This window comes from Dermacentor andersoni, chromosome 1, assembly GCF_023375885.2.
Source record: "Dermacentor andersoni chromosome 1, qqDerAnde1_hic_scaffold, whole genome shotgun sequence".
NCBI lineage: Eukaryota > Metazoa > Arthropoda > Arachnida > Ixodida > Ixodidae > Dermacentor > Dermacentor andersoni.
The window spans coordinates 278,263,055-278,283,346 of NC_092814.1; the positions used below are offsets into that span (position 1 = coordinate 278,263,055).

Here is a 20,292-nt window from a genome sequence, read left to right on the forward strand (position 1 = left end):
TCCAGCTAGGCCTACATAACACGATAGGTGAGCTTATTGAGGCCCACCGACAGACACAATACATATGTCTCGCGAGAACCACCACCGGCAGACACATCCTACGCACCCTCGGTATCAGGATACCAGCCGCGGATCCAACACAGCTCCAGGTCCCCCACCACATTCACCGCGAACTTCTTATTAAACCTCTCCCTAAAAACATGCACCCCACCTACCACGAACCCCGCCGCAGAGCTCGCGCACGGGCGCTCCACAAACACTATGGCACGGAACCGGATGCTGTGTGGGTGGATGCCGCATGCACAGGTGAGGACGCGGTTGTTGCCATCACGAACCCCTCCCTACAACTGATTACCACCCTTCACATATCCCCAACTGCGCCACTTTGGAGGAGGCTGAAGAGGCCGCCATTGCCCTAGCTATTATGCGCACGGAGGCCCAGTATATATTATCGGACTCTAAAACTGCGATACTAAATTTTGCTCGCGGGAGAGTTCACGTCCCTGCATTTCGCATACTGAACTCCCTCGCTGCATACCAGCCCCGCCACATGGAGCTCATATGGGTGCCTGCCCACTCTGGGAATCCTGGAAACGAGGCTGCCAACGCTTTAGCCCGAGGTTCTCTCAACCGGGCACCGGCGGCCTCCGATCCAGGGTTCTCACGGGAGCGCATGCATTCATTCAGTGAACTGACGCAAGCCTGCAAAGCCGAGCGTCGACTCTACCCCCCACCCCATCCCTCCCTCGACAATTATCACCAGACACTTTGGAGGCGGCTCCAAACACGCACCTTACCCTCCCCTTATATACGCTCGCGCTATCACCACGTCCACACCGACCCCTCCTGTACCCTCTGCCACCACCCCAAAGCCACTCTCGATCACATCCTTTTCCTCTGCCCGGCGGATCCTCCCCTGCGGGGCCTGGAGCACCTTACTACTTGGGAGGCTTGGGAGACCCTACTGCGCTCCGAGGACCCGGCCAAGCAAGCCATCGCCACAGGCCGGGCTGCCAGCGTCATGAGCCTCCGGGACATGAACGTTTGAGTGCAGTGGGGCCGTGCGGGGGCCCAAGGACCTGCGTGTCCACAACTCCCCTGTGTGCAATAAAGTTATCACCACCACCTACCGAAGGATAAAAGAAGAGCAAGGAAGAAGGAAGATCACGAGACGCTGGCTGCTGCATGTTGTTGCTGGTCAGCCATTTTTAACTGCACTGACTCTGCTTGTGTATATATTGTAAATACAGTCTTTCTATACTCCCAACATCCCCATAACATATTGGTGGGAGCTGCTGGGTACCACGGCTGGAAACAGAGCTCCGCTGTGGACGTCGCATCACCGTTGGTGAGCACGCGGGATCATCGTCGTTCGCGCCTCAAGCGTCACCGTTGCCAGCTACGTCGCTGTCCCCTTCGGTTGTGGTTGTGCAACCCAAGGATATTGGAACTTTCTGGGGACCGATGGCGCCGATGTTGAGGAGCGGGTGGCTATGTACGAACATGTGAATGGAATCAACAGATGGGACCCTACGCTTATGCTAGCTAACCTGTTGTTCTACCTAAGAGGCACGGCGAAGGTGTGGTACGAAAACCATGAAGAGGAGCTAACCAGCTGGGACCAATGCAAAGTGAAATTGACAGAATTTTTTGGCAAACCAGCCGGCTGCAAAATTGCCGCAAAGCAGGAAGTGGCCTCCCGTGCCCAATCCCCCACGGACTCCAATGTCTCATACATCCAGGACGTACTGGCACTTTGTCGTAAAGCCGATCACGACATGACAGAAGCTGAGAAGGTCGGGCACGTGCTGAAGGAAATAGCTGACGACGCCTTTAACCTGCTCATGTGCAAAAGCTGCTCGACAGTTGATGCTATCATCAAAGAGTGCTGACAATTCGAGCAGGCCATAAGTCGACGCATCTCTCAACCATTTGCCATACTTCCCAATATTGCCGCAACGTCGTGTGAAGATCAACCTGCACCGCAGCATGCGTTGCCATCAGAGGATGTGGTGCAAATCGTTCGACGTGAACTGGATGCAATGGCGCCCGCAGCTTTCTGTTTGCGTAGCCCTGATGCTACTCCTTTTTCAGTTCCCCACGTACAAGCCATCATTCGCCAGCAGCTTGAAAACATCGGTTTACATTTTGTCTGTGCTGTTGCCAACCCCAGAGCCAACGAATGCCCTTCTACTATTTTCGCTCCACCCCGACGCTTCTCTCCGCGTTATCGCAACCCGACTGAGTGGAGAACTGCGGACAACCAGCCAATATGTTTCACCTGTTGCACCTGTTGCCGCATTGGTCATGTCGCCCGATACTGTCGTAACTCGTGGCCCTCAACACCTCGCACGCCGACTAATATGAGTCGTTTTGATAGAAATGCCCGCAATCTTTCGCCCACCGCCGAGTCTAACAGTGCCGCCAACACTGCTCGGAACACGTGGTACAGTCGCTCACCATCGCCGCGCGGACACCAGTCTCGTTCACCGCAAACACGTCGCCCATCTCCCTGTTCGCCGCAGCCACATCGCCTTTCGTCCCCTGTGGCTTTTGGCCGCACCGTTTCGGAAAACTAAGAAATTCAGCGCTCTAAGATGGGGCTGCATTGCCTACTACTGCAGTAAATCCTCTGTCTGGGCCCACAAAGAGAAGTCTAATTGACGTTAAAATAGGTGGCGTACCTGTCCAAGCACACGTCGACACTGGAACCCATGTATCTGTGATGAGTGCTAGCCTATGTAGAGGTTTAAAGAAGGTCTTCACCCCAGCAGCTGCCTGAGTGCTTGGTTTGGCCGAAGGCCGCATGCTGGTCGTTCTTGAAATGTGTGCCGAGTGTTTAAGTATAGCCAGCTGTCCTACTTCTGTTCTCTTTGCCATGATCGACAACTGCCCTCACAACGTTATCCTTGGATTGGACTCCTTATCCAATCATTCTGCTCTCATCGACTGCGCAACCGGTGTTCTTCAGTGAGAACTGCCTCAACTCGCCGATGCTCCGAGCACCGCCCCACCGCACTTATGCTCGCTGTACGATGTGCGTCTGTCAGCCAAAGCAGTTACTTACTTCACTTTGACCGCGCAGCCACAGGTTCCTGACGGTGAATATGTTCTTCACCCCATCGTTGACATGCTTTTGAACCGGAACGTTGCTGTTCCGCTTACGCTGGTCACTGTTACTACCGTATTTACTCGCATAATGATCACACACTTTTGTTTTAAAAAATTAACGGTAATTAAGGGGTGCGATCATGGCACTGGTTAAATTTCCCGCAAAAAAAAAAATTGCATTTTGCGTTTGCTGCAGTATGACAACAGGTCAACAAATAGGTAGCTGCTGCTGTATGTAGTGCGGGACACCAAAACAAAAATGGCAGCCGGCGGAGCACACCGAACGCAACTTTTTTTTCTTCTCGTGAGTACATTATGTGCAGTGAAACAGTTTCTTCCATATCTGTAATGAATAATATCGTTAATATCGGCAAGTTTGCGGCAACAACGTAGCCATGTCCACTTTGAAGGGACAGAAACAGATGGGCGCGCTTAGCTGCCAGTGACATGGAAACACATTGCGGGCATGCTGCGGAAACTGCGGAATTTGTCTTCACTACTATCCTAATACGGCACGTTTCCGCTAAGGGTGGCCGACTATCTTAGCTGTGTTACAAGCGTCGGCATAAGAATAGGGTACACTTCTAACCTATCAGTGTAAACGTGTCTGCTATCGTTGCCGCTTGCGGTTTGTTGCGTGCCCACGAGTGCAGACGAGAAGAATCGAAAGGCGCCTTTTTTGTTGTTGTTGTTGTTGACCACAACCATTATAAAGCCTACACATAATAAAGGCAAGTGTGGTTGTAGTTTTTTTTTTTTTTTTTTTTTTTTTTTTTTTTTTTTTTTGCGGTAAGTGATGAAAGGAATGAAATGGGGCATCTGCTTAAGAATGTTTGGTGCGTGCAGACCGCTTGGTTTGTCTTGAAGAGTCGTTCGCGTAGCATTCGAAAGATCGTAAGCGTGATCATTATTAGCTAGACTTGGCACACGACATATCGCTGTGGCAAGTTCAGGGTGCGATCATTGCGCGAGAAATTAAAAAAATCGAATTTTGATGACAAAATTCAGGGGTGCGATCATTACGCAAGTGCGATCATTATGCGAGTTAATACGGTATATACTGTATTTATCCGAATGTAACGCGACCCCAATGTGACGTGAGGGTCGACTTTCCGAGGGCAAAACCAGGAAAAAAAAAGAGAACATGATTGTAACGTGAGGGTCGACTTTGCGAGCGCGCAAGATCAAAGACGCAATAACGCGAGAAACGGAAACTATAGAACACGAATGTAAAGCAGGAAACAAACTATCGGAAAAGTCGAGCGCAGCTTTATTGAAGTACCTGCAAACTATGCCTAATCTTCAGCCTTGCCACTGATGTCGCCGTGACTGTCATCATCACAGCTGGACTGCTCTTTGTCACTTGCTGTTTCCCACAGTAGATTGTCCTCGCTTCCGTCGAGGGCATTTGAAATAAAACATTTCTTAAATGCGCGGTAGACTGTTTGATGAGACAGCCCGTACCAAGCAGCTGAAACCCACTGGGCAACAGTAGATGCACTCGGGCGTTTCAGTCTCCCTGCAGGTGTTGAGCTAGATTCACATTCAATCCAGTCCCAATACAGCTGCCGCAAGCGATCCTTGAACGGCTTGTTGAAGCAAACATACAAGGGCTGAAGAATAGACGTCATTCCACCCGGTATAACAACCAAATGTGTTCGGTCACGCTGCAGCTTTTCTTTCACGCTGGGTGTGAGGTGACCTCGAAAGGAATCTAGCCCCAATACAGTGGAACCCCGTTCATACGTTTTTCACCGGACCGGGGGGAAAAAACGTAACAGCCGGGAAAACGCAACAGTGAGGAAAGCTCCGAAAATGAATGAAAAAAGTGCAGCTTCAACTATAGACAATTTATTTCCACAGAGTGCGCTTAGGACTTAAAAAGTCTAAAATGGTGGCTTGCCGTTTCTTTCGCTCGCCAGAAATCGCCACACGTTTCTCAATAGCCTGGAAGGCCGCATTGCTGTCAGCGTCGCTGTGAGGTGCGACGTACCTGCGGAGGAGGTCCAGAGCCGCGACGGCTTCTCCAAAGCCATGATTTGGCAACTCCCCGGCATCATGCGGCTCGTGCTCCTCGTCATCACCGTGCCACGGCAATGGCAACGGACGAACGAATATCCGCAGGAAATTTTGCCCTCTTTGGCGTAATCATGCTAACGTGCTAACGATTGTTTAGTATTGCTGGGGAGTGCGCGCGTCCAAGCCCGGTTGCGCGCAGCGCGGCGTGGGAGAAACGTAAACAAGAGGAGAGCAGGCCCGATGGGCAGAGCAACGCCACGAGCAACGCCAACTTGCGGTTTCACTTTAGCTTCACAAAGAGTGACGTCAGGGCCTCTCCTGAGTTTCCTTCCTCCGTGAGTCGACCCGTCCAACAACCATGCGGTGACCGTAATCACAGTGATGATAGTAAGAGCATTTTTCACGAATGGCCACTTAGTGGCAACCTCTCGAACTGGCGTGCGGCTTCTTGCAGCCAGTTCCATAGCCAAGCCCGGCCAAGCCCAGCCAAAACTAGTCAAAAGCCAAAATGGCGGTTAGAGCGCGTTGCCTACTTACGCCCAGGCAGGTTCGGGGTGCTAAGTTGCGACGCATCATGCGGGAACGTTTTCACAGCTACTACGTAACAGCGGGGTTCCTTATACATTGGATCCTATGGAAGCTATGCCGGGACCGGATGAAAACGACGTAGCAGCCGGGAAAACGCAGCAGTGGGGAACGTAACAGCGGGGTTGTACTGTATTGATTCTGGATGCAGCAATGCACCTGGCCTTCGGTCCCAAACGCTGGAAATCCAATTTATGACGAGTTCAGAGTCCATCCAGCCTTTTTCGTGGCAGCGTACGCAACATTGTTCGGAAATGTTTCTTTCGGGATAGTCTTCCGGTGAAAAATTATGAAGGGAGGGAGCTTGCGACCATCATCCAAACATGCGAGCATAACTGTTATCCGATTCTTTTCGTTTCCAGTGCTTCTAATCCGAACTTCGTGTTCATCAGACTTGTGCACTGTCCTAACCATTGGCATATTAAGGTACACGGGGGTTTGGTCTGCATTCCCGATGTGTCCAAGTCGCATGTTGGTAGAGCGGCGGAGATCAATGACATACCGCTGAAACGCGAGAAGTTTCGACTCGAAGTCCTCGGGTAGTTTCTGACAAATCGAGGTAGTGCGTCGAAGGGAAAAACTGGTCCTTCGCATGAACTTCTGTATCCAGCTGCGCGATGCCTTGAATTGGTTTGGCGCCAAACCCGCGTCTCTTGCAAGTTCACGTTCTTTGCACTGAAGCATTTCACTGCTCACACCATGAAGCCGGGATCATTGTTCACCAACGAAGTCTGCAAGACAATGCTCCAAATCTGGGAAGCGGCCTTTCTTGGACCCACGGAAACCTTTTCTATGACTGTTGCAATTGAACAACTCCTGGCAATGCTTCCTCCACCCCCTTATCGTCGATTCGTTGATGTCCAGGCTTCTTGCGGACGCTGAGTTACCGTCTTTTTCGGCGAGTAGAATAGCGTTGCGTTTGAAGCCAGCAGTATACTGAGTCCGAGAGCACCCCATTTTGGATATAGGCACATTCAGCAAGCAGGAACAGACCAACGTGTCGAAGCGATGAACAGACAATGTGGCTATGCACTGCCTGAGGAGCCGGTGGCGTAGGTCACGTGGTGCTATCGTGGAAACAAGTGCCCAGGACGCGCCGCCAGTGGCCCAAACAGATCGCTACGTCACTAGAATCGCCTAGTGGTAAGAAAAAGGCGCGTCCATTTCGCGTGCCAAGGGGTGCTCTTCGTAGAAACACGCTCGTCAACGTGTTTGGTCCCTCCAAGGTCACTCGTCGCTGGCGCGCTCTCGTTGGTGTCGTTTGCTCGGCCTTTTTCGCGTTTGCACCACATTCGCCACTTGCCCTGGCCGTGATTTGCATATAGGTTGACCGCTGAATTTGGAGCGTGTGACTTTGAAGGAGCAGGTCAATCGACACGCGCGTAAATGCGGCACATTAAGCGAGCTTAATAATGAGTGTTTGGTGCCTTTCTTGGAATTTTCATATTTAGTATTCGAATGTAACGCGGGGGGCGAGTTTTACTTCTATTTCGGGTTAAAAAAACTCTCGTTACATTAGGGTAAATACGGTATTGTAGATACAGTCTTTCTATGCTCCCAACAGCCCCATAACAATATTGTGTCTGAAAAACAGTTATTTTTCATGATTTTTGCTAAACATTTCGCCACCTTGGCTGATACAAATTTTTTAGAGCATTTTTACATGGTTTACAGTGAAGGTGCTTCCAGATCAGTTAGAAAAAGAGTTATAGCAACTGAAAATGTGATTTTCAAAACATCGCTATATTGGCCATCATTCGCGATGCGAAAGCGGCACCCCCTTAAGCAGAAATGTCTCTGGAATGCCAAAAACATATGACACAATAACGAGGGGCCATACTGTGATAGTTAGCTGTTGCCAACGCTTCTTTTTAAGGCATTCAGTGACAGTCAATATGTGAATTTTGTTCAATCATTAAGTTCAAAACTGCCAGAATAGCTCCCGTTTGTTGTTGTTGTTGTTGTTGTTGTTCGGGTCTAGTGGTGTCCAGGCTTGCTGCATGAAAACTTCGTTGAAGTGAAAACGTCCCTGTCGTTGACTTTGTTGTTGCTGTAATTTTAAAGCATTCATTGTTATGGGACACTAACAGGGAATAATGAAAACTTCATTGTGTCCAATATTTAATTCACCCAGGGGCCTTATGATGTAAAATTATTCCAATGTGTTTTTATTGGAATCTCCCGACGTCAAATTTGCATAACCGCAGATGCAAGCATTGTACCTGCAGCGTTGCCTCAACAGCCCAATCAAACGCTCTCTTAGTTTATAGGAAGTCACTTTTCTTTACTTTCAAAATTAGTAACATTGCCTACATTGAGTGGGTTCTCATTTTTAATTGGCTGCTAGTAGGTGAGGAGCACGCTCAAGTCAAGAGGGTTGCGATGGGGCCGAGTCAGGACAGTGAAAGTAGATAACCGGTTGAGGAGGGCGGTGCCGGCGTCTGCGATTGGTCCGCTTTCCCTTAGCTTGCGGTGGCTGGTCGAAAATCGCCGTGGCATGCAACGGAAGGTTAAGAATGCCGCTAAAAAGGATCCTCAGCAAAGAAAAGTTGGCGGAGCAAGGTCGTAAACGTGCCAAAAGTGCTAGAAAAAGTTACACAGCCACGTAAAAGCTTTATTGTACTTAAATAAACCCATGCTCTCCAGCAGGTGCGAGTAGACAGTGCCTGATCGATCAGCGGCAGCCATCTTTTATTTCTTTCGGAAGGGGGAGCCTGCGGTTGTTCAGAGAAAAATTCAGTTTTGTTCAGCATATTAGTGCATCTTAACACATTCACGTCACTTTGACGCAGTGAGTTTTCGCAGTTTTGTGACATCGCGTGACAGGCAGGTGAAGTGGGTGCAGCTCGAAAACGTTTGACCCATAGCCGAGGGCTAATGGTGAAAAGGCGTCGAATGAGAAATAACTGTTTTTCTTTTGTTCGGTCAAATCATGCACAATCAGTACGTATACGTCATATCAGATGGGGAGCTATCGCGGTTTTCGTGACGTCACATGACAGACAGCCGAAGTGGGGGTGGTTTAAAAATGTTTTTGCCCAACCGCGGAGGGCTGATTGCGGAATTGGAATAGAAAAGTTTTGAGTACCTTTACGTTATAGCACGCCAGTATTTGTCATGCATTGATTTAACTTTACTATCTTTCCTGCCTCCTCAACAGACATCTTTACTGGTTTTAGCATATAAGCATTAGTATGCAGAGCTTCTTTTTCACAACCTATCTGCGTTTTCTACCACCATGACACTGACTGGCAGCAAGAATCACTTGCATAGCAGTTCATAGCAGCTCAGGTGTCATATTCTTAATTGATCCCTTTTGTGGATACTTTTACTTTTGTGTGTTGTGATGTCCAGCGCACTAGTGCGCCTCACTGGGGCGGTGGGCATACTGTCCAGCAGCTTAGACAATGAATGAACACTGAAGGTGGTATAGTAAAACCCTGTTAATTCAGATTTCACGGGACCAAAAAAGATGTCCGAATTGAGTGAATGTCGAATTATCGTAGGTATCAAGAAAACAATAAACAAATGCTTATCTATGTCAACACACATTTACTTAATGAATCGGCAAATAGTGTTTCTATATTGCACAAAAGCAGTGCGAAAGCTGCAAGTCTGGACATCTTGTGACTGATTAGTGCTCAGAGCGGCGAAGGCCTCAAGAGTGCTTTCACAGCACGGCCACGGTGCGCATTTTCATCCGAGACACCCATTTCACTGCCATGTGGATATCCCGATTATTTTTTTCCCAATCAGCTCGTCGCCAAACAACGTCCGCCCATTACAATGTAGCCGGCGCTCTTCATCCTCAACAGCTTGCAACGTGTTTGTCACATTGCGCTAGCAGCCATTGCGAGTCAAAATGAAACTATTGCTTGCTGCAACCGCTGCGGACGAAACCATGGTCGCTATCAATGCTATCATGGACGGCGACCGTGCAGTTGTGATGGCACGCAGGCGGCACACACACCGATTAAAAACAGAACTACTGTTTACCGGAACCGCTGCGGAGGGAGCTGCGGTCACTATTGACGCCATCATGGACGGCAACCACTCAGTTATGAAGACATTCAGCCAACACTGCGTTATGAGTGGCGATAAATGCAACAGTAAAGGCACAAATAGGCACGAAGCGTTCCAGCGTTTCTATTGTTCAGGTGCGATTTCTGCTGATGACTATGGCGATGCGGACTCCAATGCTTCGTTTTGGTGGTGCGCTAGTGCCTTTTTGGCTCTTTTGCGTCTCACATTTGTGGCACTCCACGCTCGTTGAGCTCTGAGAGTTGTCAAAATTAACCAATGTGCGACAAAATACATCCAAATTAACGAGAGTTTGACTCCCTTAAATGATGCATACGCCTGCAGGGACTAAAGGACGAGTGCAAATTATCCGATTTTCCGAATTATTTAACGAGCGTCGAATTTACAAGGTTTTATTTTTCGCAAAAGTTATCGGTCCAGCATCAGATCCAAGTGGCAGCAACGATGCTATCAGAATGACCCCCAAAGGATTAGCCAGTCAGCTGATATCAATTTTCAGAATCTACTTTGTGTAACAGTTGGTGCCTTGAATAAATTGAACAATAATGGCAACAATTTTAACTTGATGGTGCGTCCTGTGCAGGATGTTTTGCTTGCCTACTTTTATGCAGTTGATGTGGAGAGCTTTATGTTAGAATTTTTGTCCCTTCGGCAGCTGACCCCACTGATGTCACTTGGCCATGATTTGTCTCTCTTGGCTGGCAATGCTGCTGGCGTGGCTGCTGGTGGTGGCAGCAACAGGAGCTCTCTCAGCTCAGAAGGTTTCTGCGAGAATGAAGATGCAGCTGGTGACTTTATGCTTTCTTCTGTGGCACCGGGTGTGGTGCTCTCTGGTGCTCGAGACCCATCAGCTGCAGCCTGCAGCAGCAGTGCAGGCATGCCCAAGGATAACACACCACTGACTTCAGGAGTAAGCGATCCAGAGGGTGTGGCTGCTTTGGGAGAAAAGTCTTCTTCGCCGGAGGATGCTGACTCTGATTGGTCAGGCACTAGGGAAGGCATCCACCAAGGGCCAGATGGGTTAGTGTGTGTAGATTTGCTGTGCTGTGTACGTGCTAGTGATATGTTGGTTGAAATATTATGTAGGGTAAGTAAATGCATGGTTATAAGGTTGGGCCACTTGTCAATAATTAAATACAATCTGAAAAACAAAAATTGAGGGCCAGCCCACTAGAACATTTGTCATATACTCAGGTTCTACAAAATTGTATATCGCAACAGAGTTACAGTGCAAACTTTACTAGCCACTGCGACTTACATTTATACGATGTTATGAAGAGAAATTTGCCACATTCATGTTTTGATACCATTTTTTTTAAGGGGATGCAAATACTCTAATATCACCGAACCAAATTGGATAGGGAATGTTAGAATAATTCGATTCGTGAATGGAATATCTACTGTTAGATTTTTCAAAGATTCTATATATTCGGAACAAAATTCTAATATTCTAAATTCTATTACAGTTAAACCGTAGTTGGCCGGAGCTCGAGAAAAGTACGTACTAAATGGTAGTACTGCTTAACCGAAATAGCATGAGATCACCCACTTACCTGTCAGAAACGGAACTTGGAGAGACTGCAATGAAAGGGCAAGAATATTCAGTATTTATTCACTTCACACGACAAAAGTCTGTTATTTTTGTTTGATGCCGCCGCAGCCTAGCAGCGACGACAGCGGCCTCAAACTTACTCAAGCTGCGAGCCAGCTTTTCAGCCAGCCCTCTTCTCAGCAAGCACTCGCATGGCAGATTCCTCGTTGGTGTTGCATATTCTATTAACGATTGCATTCATGAGGCTAACGTAACGCACAGCTTCTGCCACTGTCTGGCCTGAATCGCCCGCACTGTCGCTTTTCGTATCGTCATCAACACTGTCGTTAGGCGACATTGTCAGCTCCTGGCTGGAAGTTTACCATTATCATTGAAAAGGAAGGTATACAATCAGTGCATTCTACCAGTGCTCACATATGGGGCAGAAACTTGGAGACTTATAAAGAAGCTTGAGAACAAGTTAAGGACCGCGCAAAGAGCGATGGAACAAAGAATGCTAGGCATAACGTTAAGAGACGGAAACAGAGCGGTTCGGATCAGAGAGCAAATGGGTATAGCCGATATTCTAATTGACATTCAGAGAAAAAAATTGGCTGAAGGCTTAGCTTGGTAAGCCTGAAAGATTGCGAAAGCAATACCCTTGGCTGCGCCTTGGTTCGGCTGATGGTGTGGACATGGTTGCCCTTTGTTAAACTTATGGCTATACATCATCCGACATAGCGCAAGGCAGCGCGCCGACCACTGCGAGGAGCCGAGCTGTAGCCCCATTTATCCTCCTAGCGTGACGTCACACCAGCGAGCGCCCTCTCTCGGTAGCGCCGCAGCAGCGGCGCGCAAGGCTTCGCCTCCACCATCAATGCCGCGAGCTGGGGCCCCGTCTCTCGGTCTGGCGTGACGTCACACCAGCGAGCACCCTCTCTCAGTAGCGCCGCAGCAGCGGCGCGCAAGGCTTCGCCTCCACCATCGATGCCGCGAGCTGGGGCCCCGTCTCTCAGTCTGGCGTGAATACACACGGTCACGTGACGCGCAGCTGTGTAAGGAGGCGCCACGACCACTGATGGGCCGAAAGTGCGAGCAGTATTGATTTTGCAATAAAAAATGGAGCTGGGCAGGTCATCTAATGCGCATGTTAGATAACCGGTGGACGAATAGGGTTACAGAATAGGTGCCAAGAGAAGTGAAGCGCAGTCGAGGACAGCAGAAAACTAGGTGGGGCGATGAAATTAGGAAATTCGTGGGCACTAGTTAGAATCGGTTGGCGCAGGACAGGGCTAATTGGAGATTGCAGGGAGAGGCCTTCCTCCTGCAGTGGACATAAAATGGGCTGACGATGATGATGACTGTTTGGGCGGGTACAGTTTAATAAGCTTTTACTGTATTCTAATATTCCACACAGTGCCAGATGTGGCATGAGTCGCGGAGCCCCTCTTGCTCAATGGTGCCCAAGCAGGCGTTTCACTTCATTTTGAGCACAAAAAGAGCGCCAAGTGCACTGTGCACAAGCCGCTCCGGCCGATGTGGCAGTCACTGCAAGCAGTCCTCAACGTCGGCTTATTGCAGGGATCACACACAGCACCCAAACAGCGCAATTAGCAAAACTGCATGCATGATTCATCCGGGTAAAGAGGACCGATCGAAATGATAACACGGCACGGACAGAGGGAATGGCAACAAAAGCAGCGCTTCGGGAAGTGCGAGAGCACGTACCAAGATCAGGCCTCCGATAGGCATGCAGATTGTCTGGATATGTGGCAACAAACTCCATGTCGCTTCAATAGCGATCATTGTAACCCACACGTGTGATGTCATGACCAATCGCTGATGAGGCACCAGTATGAACATATTAGCGGTAAGCATTCCGCGACGGCTTGCAGCCTGTTACCACATTGGCCAACGGCCACACTGCCTAGGCCACCAGGCCTAGGCAGTGTGGCCTATACTAATGTTACTATTTAGAAATCAACACAGACCGCTTTGTAGCAGACACGCGACACTCTGGAAAGCTGACAAACCGTCTCTCCAATGAAAGCAAGTGCATGAGATGGCAACAAAGTTGTCCATGGCCGCCATCTTTGCAATACAGTAGCCGACAGATTTTTCAGACTACAAAAATTCAGACGTGATGGGTATTTCGGACTTCATAAATGCACGATCAGGGTTCCCATAGAGCTAATGCATTTTCGCAACCAATTTTTCTTGGAACATAAAGCCAGAAGTTCGATTTTCCGGACAAAATTTACTGCGACGGACCAGCGCTACGAGTCCTGAAGGACGGCATTTTGAATCTTGAGCCGCCCGACTAGCTTCGGATCCGACGTGAAGTTGCTTGGATCAGTATAGTAATTTGATTACCAAGTATAGGAGGCGTCCAGATCCACGCGGCAGTGGTGGCATCTGTTGTAAAAAATACGGATCCTAACCCTTTGAGGGTCGGTTTTTTTTATTTCAGATTCCAGTTCTTCTTAGGGACTTATTTCGAAAAAAATGTACCATAATTTTTCTAGGGTGATCGTAAAGTGAAAAAAAAAATATTTTGTGTTTGTATGTATGTACTCTTCATTCATGAATAGCAACAATGAAAAAAAAGGAAATAAATTTATAAGAATTACAAATTTGATGCATTCTTATACACATAGTTCCAGGCTTTGAAAATGCGCACACGAGAATATTTCGCAAGGCTCAAACCTTCCTGCTCTTACACTAATAGTATGTACAGTGCTCTTGGAATGAAACGCGACATGGAGCATTTAGTAGAACCCTGCATGTGGGCAAAGTAAGTGAGAGCACCATGTCATGTTGCAAGGTGACGAAGACTCCGATACAGGTGTACGCGCCAGAATTGCGTCTATGTGACACGAACTGCAGCCAGTGGGAACGAAAGTATGCGAATTATTTTACCCTAAATTGACGCGTTTCATTCCGTGAGCACTGTACATCCATAGCTAATCAAACTGTGTAGGTGCGCACTCAAGAAAACTGTGTGGTGTGTGCCCGTCAAAAAAGCAAAACGTGTGACAAACTTCTGCCAATCTTCATCTTATCGCCAAGCAGAGGCAATTAGTTTTCGCAGGTGTCAAAAAAAAAAAGATCAACAGAAACGCATGCACTGCGGCATCCTTCCTATGCGTACCCCTGTGAGCATTAAACAAGCGAGAAACAAGCGGTCGCCCTTTGAGCAATTAGTAACGAGATAGCCATCAGTTTTGCAAGTGCAAGAAGCCTAAACCGCCCGCGGGAGCAAACTAGCTCTAAAACCAACCATGCAACGAAAACCAAGAGAGGGAGGCGCATGAAAAAAATTCCCTGTATTCCCACATAGTGGCAGCACATTACAGAAAATAAAAAGCTAGGAAATTGGCACACTTTTTAAATGTACAGACGGCGCCGTAAATACATGGTATCGACCATTTTTGGACTTGTTCGAGGCACCCTATATTTACGTCATTGACCCTCAAAGGGTTAAAGGCCATGATTTTGCCTGTAGCCTGCGGGGGAAGCAATTTTGAGAGTCGGAAATCGGTCATGCGCGGCCAGTTCTAGACACCACCTACGAATGCCGGGTGATGCTTTACCCACCATGTCACCTATAAATATTAGTGTCAGGTCCACTTGCACATTTCATATTTATTTTTATTCTCTTTTTTCCCACTCTCCTCTGGAATCTTTTAATCCCATTCCCCATCCTTATGCAGAGTAGCATGCCAGCGATTGTATACGCGCTGGCAAAAAATCTGTTTTTCTAATAAAGAGTCTCTCTCTCTCATGATAACCACCATCATCATCAGTTTTGCCTTAGTGTCGTAGGTGGTGTCTCACACGTTTTTGTTCAGCAGTGATCCGCCGTACAACATGTCAAAGCTATTTCAGTGTGTTGTGGCCATTCATTCAGCGATGTGCTTTCGATGCCATGGCCCCTGCTCTTCCGCGGCCTCCACTGAATGTGTTGAAGAAGCATGGAAAATATTCGACTATGACGTTGGACAAGAAGGCCGCCATCATCAGGCTTACCGAGCAAGGGATGGACCCAAATTGACGTCGCAAAAGAGTTTAATATCTCCATTCAGACCGTGTCTGATTATGTGAAAAACAAAAAAAAAATATCTTTTCTGCAGTCGACCAGTCGCACTGCAAAACTATAAAAAATGACCGAAAAGGACAACATCCAAAGCTTGAAGAGGCCGTGCAGCTGTGGTTGAAAGGAGTCCTAGCAAAGAACCTCCCCGTTTCGGGCAACATGCTCGCTTTAAATATTGGCATTCAGGACTTCAAGTTCACCGATGGGTGGATCCGTAGATTTAAGAAAAGGCACAGAGTCTCTTTCAAGAAAGTTTGCGGGGAGAACGGTGCCGTGGGTCAGTCTACTGTCGCGGATTACTGGACGAGTAAGTTTAAGGCCTGCAAACATATTTAATTGTGACGAGACAAGCCTATTCTTCAAAATGCTGCCGGACTTTCCTTTACTAATGATTCCTGCGCTGGTGGGAATCATAGTAAGGAGAGGGTAATTGTCATGGTCAGTGCAAATGCGGTTGACACCGAGAGGCTGCCGCTTCTAGTGAGAGGGAAGGCAAAAAACCTGCATTGCTTTAAGGGTGCGAAGAACCTGCCTGTGTGGTACAGCAGCAATACAAATGCCTGGATTACACAAAGCTTGTTCAAAGATTACGTCTTCCGTCTGGACCGGATGTTTGAGCGCCCGAAGAGGCAAGTGTTAACAGTCGTAGACAACTGCGGGGCTCACGGCGCCGTAAACAACCTGCAAGCTATTCGTCTTGAATTCTTGCCGCCGAATACAATGAGTGTGCTCCAGCCAATGGACCAAGGGGTCGTTAAAAACCTCAAGATGCACTACCAGGCCCGTTTACTTGGCTGCACACTCGTGCTTTGACAACTGGAAGGCGTACTTCGTTAATCTGTTCTCGGCACTAGACATGCTAGCGGATGCCTGGAAGGATGTTCAGCCTTCCACGATTGAAAATTGTTTTAGGCATGCTGGATTTTGCAACTCTGAAGAGCCCGTGACCGAAGAGGCAAATGGCACCACTGAAGACATTGACACCGGCGAGCAGCAGATTGCTGACTTGCGCAGCAGTGGGACGGACTCTCCGCTGCTGTTACTTTTCACGAGTTTGCCGCAATCGACAACAACATAGAGTTGTGCGCGGAACTTACAGACGACGAGATTGTGCGCCAGGTGACCGCACCGCCGCAAAGCGACTTGGACTCTGACGATAACACCTCTGGCCACCTGTAACCATCAATGCAAGACGTTGTCAATGCTCTAATATTGTCTACTGTGTATGACAATAACATGACACTTGCACAGATGCAAGCAGACGTCATTACAAAAAGCAGGAATTTATAACAAGGGACCATCCGTGACTTTTTCAGTCCAGTCTAGCTAGAATAAAGTTTGGTTTTGCGGCTCACTGATTTTTCGGACTGTTCTTTTATTCAGACAATTTTTCGATCCCCTCCAGGTCTGGGAAATTGGTCAGCTACTGTACACCCAACGGCAGCCTCTCGTTCCTGACGCCATTCATAAGTGCACATCGGTCTCTCTTTGTAGCCTTAAGCAACCCGTCGCAAGACTAGCTTTGGATTTACACGGCGGACATGAAAGTGTCATGACCAGGCAGCATGCATTTGTGCAGACGGCGGATAAAAGAGGGAGGGTAGGGGTGAAGGGGGGAGGGGGGAGCATAACATGAACTTGCCGTGACCTTCCAGATTTGGAATCATTGACAGGTGCCAAATCACTCCGAACCTGACAATGAAATGGCGTGGATGGATGGTAACTGCCCTTTACCGTAGGCACTGGCTATGCACGAAGTGGTGATAGAGTCATGTGATGCACGATCCTTTCGTCTGTCGCACAGATCGGCCTTACAATGGCCTACCTGTTATGAAATTGGGATAGCCCTTTTGTGTTTTGTAGGAGAACTGGAAAGACAAACTTTCTGTGCAATAAATAAGAGATTGACCCAAAACATAGGTCTACTATTAGACTGAGAACCTCATTGGGATTCACTACAACAGAACATCATGAACTCATTAGTTTGAGAAGAAAAAAACTCTCTTAATTCTATTCAAAAAACATTCTATTCATACACACAATATTTTCCAGACTTTCATATACTTGAACTGAGCTTTAAACAGTGCTGGCATACTTGGCGTTAATAAGAGCAGACCATACTGTATATCTTGATTTCTGTGTACCTTAGTTAGTTTGCTTAGGTTTGCTTATTTCTTGTTATACATTGCTAGGTGACTTTTATTGCGATTGCAACCATATGGGCACTCTAAGCGCATTTCAGCCATTGCTGTGGTGTTCCGTATAAAGTCCAAGGGCAATGACATGGTTGCCGCACGCTGTATACTTTGTGCGAGTGAAAGCGTGCAGGGGAGGAAGCACGCAGTCTTCCGTTGCGCACAAGGCAACGTGGGAAGGGGAAGTGGGTTTTCTATTCCAGCAGCTACTGCGTACAAGGCAGCAGTGTGGGACCTCTCTTAAAAGCAATGTGCGATGGGAGAGAGTGCACACCGAGTTGCTGCGTTTTCGCCGCTGAGTTCACGCTGAAGCAAGAGGCAGCACGAAGGTCAATTCGCTCGCTGCTGCTGTCATGCTTCCTTACTCCAGTGTTTTGACAGCGAGTTTCCACAGTCATCGAGTGAGCTGTGTTCGTGTTTGCTTGTGCGCACGTGATACCAGGCTTGTTAATCTAGTTAGCAAGCGAATGTTCACAAGTTTATACAGTGAAACCTCTGGAGAAGAGCAGACTATTTTGTACGGAGATACCGTTCATGCGGCAAATGACATATTTGCCTTATGAAAATCAAGCGCCTGTGTAAGCGTATCGGCGAATATCAGCTCCGTCTTCAAAGCGAAGCCTGGCAATCCACCTGTGAGCGCCTGGGCCACGTCCCGAGACTCCAGTATCCTTGGCGCACTTTTCGCAGCCTCACCAGGAAAGGAAAGGGCAACTCTCCTCTGACCGAGCTCTTCATGAAAACAGATTCTGCAACAGTAGAAGAGGAAATTATTACGAGTGTCTTTCCTCGTGCTTCGCTCACTCCGCCCAGACCTCCAAATGCCTGCACCATACTGGAACCTTATCCAGATCTTGATTGCCCATTTAGCGTGGGAGAAATGCTAGTAGCAATCAAGCAAGGCCGCCTTCGATTGGCGCCAGGCCATGACCGTCTAACGTGGCAAGAATTCTGCAGCCTTGTTGAAGAAGCTCGGGACACCCTCCTAGCGGTAATTAATGCCCTCTGGGCTTCACGAAGTGTACCGAACAAACTTAAGCGTTCTCTAATTTATCCCATACCAAAACACGGAAAAGAGCCTAACCTCTATAAGAACCTCCGACCAATCTCTCCGACTTTGACCCTGTGTAAACTCATTGAACAAATGATTTCACACGCGAATTTCCCATTACCTCGAGATAATCTGGCCAGGCTACCACCTAGCCCATGTGGGTTTTTGGCGTAACCTAGGCACCCATGATTGCCTTTGGCTGCTATGGCACGTTATTAATCACACGTCAAGGAAAATGCTGCCTCGCTGGCCGTTGACATGCAGAAATCATTTGATAATGTTTGCCATGACATCATTCTTGAAGAGCTAGCTAACCACTACCCCAGCCAGCGTGCCCTGACATGGATCAGAAATTTTCTTGTAGCACGACCCGTTCACTTAAATGGCGCATCACTTGGATGAAGCCCAAGGACTTATTACCTGGATAGAGATGTCCCACAGGGATCCATCTTAGAACGGACGCTTTTAATCTGGACATGTGCAGGGTAGCCAAAAACCTTGAACGGGACACAACAGCTAGATTTGCCATCTACACCGATGACATTACTATATGGACAGAAGCGGCAGACTATACTGACAAAGAAATAATGCAGACCGAGCTGCAGGAAGCTCTGCTCAGTTTAGAGGCCAGTCTTGAGGAAATAGGTCTGCAGCTCACTCCGCATAAAACAGAACTTATCAGCATAGATGGCAAGCATTGCACCAACCCCAACACATGCATCTCGCTCCACATTGGATTGCACCTCATGCAGTCAAAAAAAGGACAGATCAAAATCCTAGGTCTACCTTCAGCCAGCTGCAACAGCCCACAAAAGATGGCGGCAGGCATGGCTGGCCATGTTATATGCGATACGTCGACTTTCCAACAAATACGGGGAAGAGCGACAACTTGCCTGTAGAACTGTTGCGAGAGCTGTGGCCGTTAGAAAGATTTTGTATGGTGCAGCTGTATACACCTTCTCTCCTACAGACATCCCAAATTTGGAACGCCTTCATAGGGCCACCCTCTGCACTGTTAAGGGACTCTCTTAACTCATTAAGATACCTACACTTCAACGTGCTGCGGGCTTGCCTCTACTACAGAACATCATCCGTTAAGCCCACACTCGACATCATATTCCCATGGAAAACACGCCGCAAGGTCGTCACCTTTTGGCCTGGGATTATGAGCAACATGGTGACGTACCCCCTTTCAATCTGTCCTTACTCCCATGGGAAACGCCGCTTGCTTCTCGACGCGACACGCAACAACTGAAGGCCACGAGCTTAGACACAATTGACATCTACACTGACACAGCTCTCTCTGATAACCAGGCCTATATGGCATGGGTTTGCACGCACACCACCGCCTACACAGGGGCCTGTAGCTGCTACCCACTGTCTGGTACCCCAGTGCATGCTGAACTCCTTGCTTTCTGGAGAGCAACTGCAAGCCTCCCATACACCATGCAGAAACCGATCTGTGTCTTCACTAACTCACACAAAGCCTACTCTGAAATACTTCGCCCAGCCTCGGAGGATGCTACAGCTTCTGCTATTCAACGCATCCTTTGTAGGCACGTGCCGCTGCTGGTTCCACAGGTTGGTCGACCAAATTTTCTCTGCCCCCACCCCTCAGGGTGAACCCGTATGAGCTCCTAAGCCAAATGGCTCCCTCGGTAGC

General features: G+C 48.3%; 1 protein-coding gene and 1 pseudogene across 1 annotated transcript in view; both read left to right on the plus strand.

The window, feature by feature from the left end:
* Dora (zinc finger SWIM domain-containing dorado) overlaps positions 1–20,292 on the plus strand; it is a 211,028-nt gene that overhangs the window by 81,086 nt on the left and 109,650 nt on the right. Inside the window, exon 11 of the mRNA XM_050196305.3 lies at positions 10,412–10,776. Within this exon, the coding sequence (XP_050052262.1) occupies positions 10,412–10,776 (365 nt within the window). The remainder of the gene's footprint in view (positions 1–10,411; positions 10,777–20,292) is intronic.
* On the plus strand, positions 10,783–16,709 carry LOC140215492 (tigger transposable element-derived protein 4-like; annotated as a pseudogene).